Genomic DNA, 3,610 nt, shown 5'->3' on the forward strand with positions numbered 1-3,610 from the left:
GGAGGATGATTCAACCACTCAACCACTAGGTGTCACTGAAAACAACAAATCCTACACACTGTGCCTTTAATTAATGATGTTTTCAAGGTTAAGTAACCCTTTAATAATGATTAATTAAGGCTAAATAAGGTGTGGTTATTATAAAGTGTTACTGGCTTGGGTAATCTTTTGCAGCAAGCTAATGCAACTTCCTGTGAATGTTCAACAGATGCAAAGATCAGTTTGATTTATTTCCGTCTTGATCTGGTTGTGTCCTCTCCTGAACAGATTGCTCCAAACCCAATTTGTCGAAGGACCGAGCGCAGCTCAGCTCCTCCATGAACATGCCGCAGTCCTTCGGGACGGCGATGGGCTTCTCCCTGTCCGAGACGCTGCTTATGGCGTCCCTGCCCGGCCTGTCCCAGAACGCCAGCCGCCTCCACGCCTCGGAGGACAGCATCATTTACCTCGCCCCCACTGCTGACACGAACAGGTGCTGGCCCATCCGCCCYACGCTGCGCAACGAGCTCGACACCTTCTCCGTGCACTTCTACGTCTTCTTCGGTCCAAACATTTCCATCCCGCCGGACAGGGCCGCCGTGTTCGCCATCAACCTGATGCCRGTGTTAGACAGCGGCGGAGTCCTCAACATGGAGCTAAAACTCAACATGGTGAGTCCCACAGGTGCCTCTGTTCCTGTGTTTCATAGCATAGCTCCACACTGATAAGCTTTTAGAAACCTGAACTGCGATCTTAGATTTCACCCCTGATCTTTCACACTCATAAGTTCTTTTCTTGGATCAGATTGAAGTAGTGTAAAAATGCTGCAGATGGTGAAGAAAAAAAACCCTCTCCATCTAGCACAGGCAAATTAGTCTCACAAAGTGTGTCCCTCGGATTGCTAAATATGGATGCACGTATGGTCGTACTGTTTGCTGCGGGGACTGAAAAAGTTCAGTCAGAAACCGGCGCCAGTGTTTGTATTTGTGGCATATGTCTCTAACTGAGAGCAAACAAAACGCAAAAATCCTCCAAGCAGGACTTATTATTTTGCAGCTGATCTGTCTGTCAGGAAGAGGTGGCYTTAGGAACGTACCTGAAGGGACCCTGAAGAGTTGCAAGGTGGTAAACAGGCTTTTTCATTTGCAGAAATCAAGCCCACCGGGGCTGAAATAAATAGAGGTTTAGGCTGATCAGCACCTTTTCGGTTCCAAACATGTCCTGACGTTTCAGAAAATATCTCTGATTTGCTGTCTTTCCTAATAATTAAACTGATGCTGAATTCATCTCTGTACATTCAAAAAGTGTTTTGTTCAAGGACGATTTTAGCCTGAAGACTCATCCAACAACTCTACCTTAAAGGGACATTCTGTTTTTTTTCTTTTCTTTTTTATAATGTTCTACATGGTTATTAATTATTAATAGAGGTGGTATACCTTACTCTACAACTGATGTCGTGGCTAATAAGGAGCTAACTTTTAATAACTATCAGACAGAACATTATGAAAAAATGACCAGACTATCAATTTTATGACAAAATGATCAGATGATTTATTAAACAGAGCTACAGAGAGAAGCGGTGGCGGCTCCTCTCTGCCTTCAGGACGTGTGATGTGCGAGGCTAAACGCATCCTTCATCTCCACCGAGCACAAAGAGATGAAATTGATAATCGATCCTCCCATCCAACCCCTGCTATGAAAGCAAACGGGCTTATTTCCCCAAATGTCAGAAAACCACACAAACAGCGGCGCAATGAGGTGGTGAAATGATCGACTCTAATTAATCTGTGAGTATGTTCTGTGACTGCGTGGTCGGCGCTTGTCACTCGGTGGGAGATCAGTGTCAGTGTGGGTGTTTGTTGTTCTCGTGATGATGCCTGTGTTTTCTTGAGAAGATTCTCTGGGTTGTATCTGTTAGCGTCGCACCATCACTCTGGCGGTGTTTAAACCTGACCTTTTATTCCCAGGACTTAGCGTTTGAGCTGTTTGGCTGATTTTGCCTCTGCTGAAGTCACAAGGACAGCGTGTTGTGATGAAACCTGTTTGGGATGATTGGAAGATGGGATTTTTTTTTTTTTTTGAGGAGGTATCACGGTATATTGTTTTATGGACAGATTTCTGGCCCCTCGGTGATCATCTGTCACTTGCTTGTAAAAGACTTCAGTCAGCCGCTGCCAGTTTGGGGACTCCGGCAGATTTGAAAAGCTTTAGGAGACAATAGCCGGGGCTCCGTGTCTGACTTACATCATCCTCGGAGCCGGAGTGTTAAAGGAATGCATATGGCTCCTACTATATTTCCACTAACACCTCAGGCGGTGTTGTATTGATTTAATCATTTTAGAGCCATCTTTCAAAGTTCTTTTTGGGTAGGGCTTGATTTAAAAGGAGCAAATAAAAGTAATGCAAGGAGTGCTTGTATTTTATACTCCATATAGTGAATGGGGTCTGTGCTATCTCAATGGTCAGTGCTGCCATCTTGAAATCCTGCTGCAGCTTTGAACCCATGTTTGTGTCAGGAAATGGAATCTGAGCTAAGACAATTGCCAAATTGTTCGTGTAGCTTTGCTCTCTGTGGTGACCTGAAAAAAATAAATACAAAGTTTTATGTAAATTGATTATTGTTGCATTTTTTGGGCCACAGAGGTAAAGGTAAAGTGGATTACGTAAAATAAAAGATGATGAAAAGTTGTATTTTTAGCATCTGAAATTGTATTTACGTGTCTTGTCATTGTCCACCACCAAAGTCAAACACATAAAAAGCTGTTCTTCAATCACTGTTACAGATATTGAGCTAAAACCTGGTGTGGTTGTAGCTGAAAGTGATTCTCAGCACACACTCTAAATACCAGAGGTGTATAATAGCAAAGTTTATTACTTTGTTACCATACTTAAATAATCTTCAAAGATCTTTAATTTTACCAAGTATTTTTTTAAATAGTAACTTTTACTTTTATTTTGTTAAATTCAAACCACAAATCTTTTACTTTTTAAATTTAAAAACGAACATTGCGTTATTGTGATGTGCGATACTGAAATGTCGATACCAGAACTTCGTGCTCTAGAATTGATACTAAAATCATAATATTGACTTTTATACTTCAGTCATTTAAAGTACTGTATGTCATTAACAGGAAAACAGTGGAAAATAACTAAACTATTGAAATCTTGTCTAAATCATATGCGCTTAGAGGGAACTACTTTTTCTTCCGCTTAAGTGATACATAAGTGCAGTGGCACATTCAGTCACTCAGTGTGTACAGGTGCAGACTGAGCATATAATATAATAATAATGAAGTTGAAGTTAATAATATAACATATAATTTGTTTTATCTGACTGTCTGTAATTATTTACAAAGATGAGGGATTCCCAAATTTTTCTATGCCATGGACCCCAAACAGCAATAGCTTCTGGCCGGGGTGCCCTTCTGCAAACCCACAAACAATGGGCCTCATGCAAAAACCGTTCGTACGCACAGATTTGTTCTTAAATTGTGCGTACGAGTGATTTAGGAGAATTTGTGGCATTCACCAATGTTTTCGTATTCTACGATTTTCTTCAGTTTTCAATTTACGAGTGGTCCAGACCTGTCGTACATTTTACGAACAGTCAGTCTGCTGTTATCCAGACGGG

At 41.4% G+C, this 3,610-nt stretch overlaps 1 protein-coding gene across 2 annotated transcripts in view; it reads left to right on the forward strand.

Moving 5' to 3' along the window:
* Window positions 1-3,610, forward strand: part of tmem8b (transmembrane protein 8B) — a 36,887-nt gene that overhangs the window by 10,757 nt on the left and 22,520 nt on the right. For both annotated transcript variants that reach the window (XM_014028840.1, XM_014028841.1), the window contains exon 6: window positions 268-650. In XM_014028840.1, the coding sequence (XP_013884294.1) occupies window positions 268-650 (383 nt within the window). The remainder of the gene's footprint in view (window positions 1-267; window positions 651-3,610) is intronic.

This window comes from Austrofundulus limnaeus, unplaced genomic scaffold (assembly GCF_001266775.1).
Source record: "Austrofundulus limnaeus strain Quisiro unplaced genomic scaffold, Austrofundulus_limnaeus-1.0 Scaffold819, whole genome shotgun sequence".
NCBI lineage: Eukaryota > Metazoa > Chordata > Actinopteri > Cyprinodontiformes > Rivulidae > Austrofundulus > Austrofundulus limnaeus.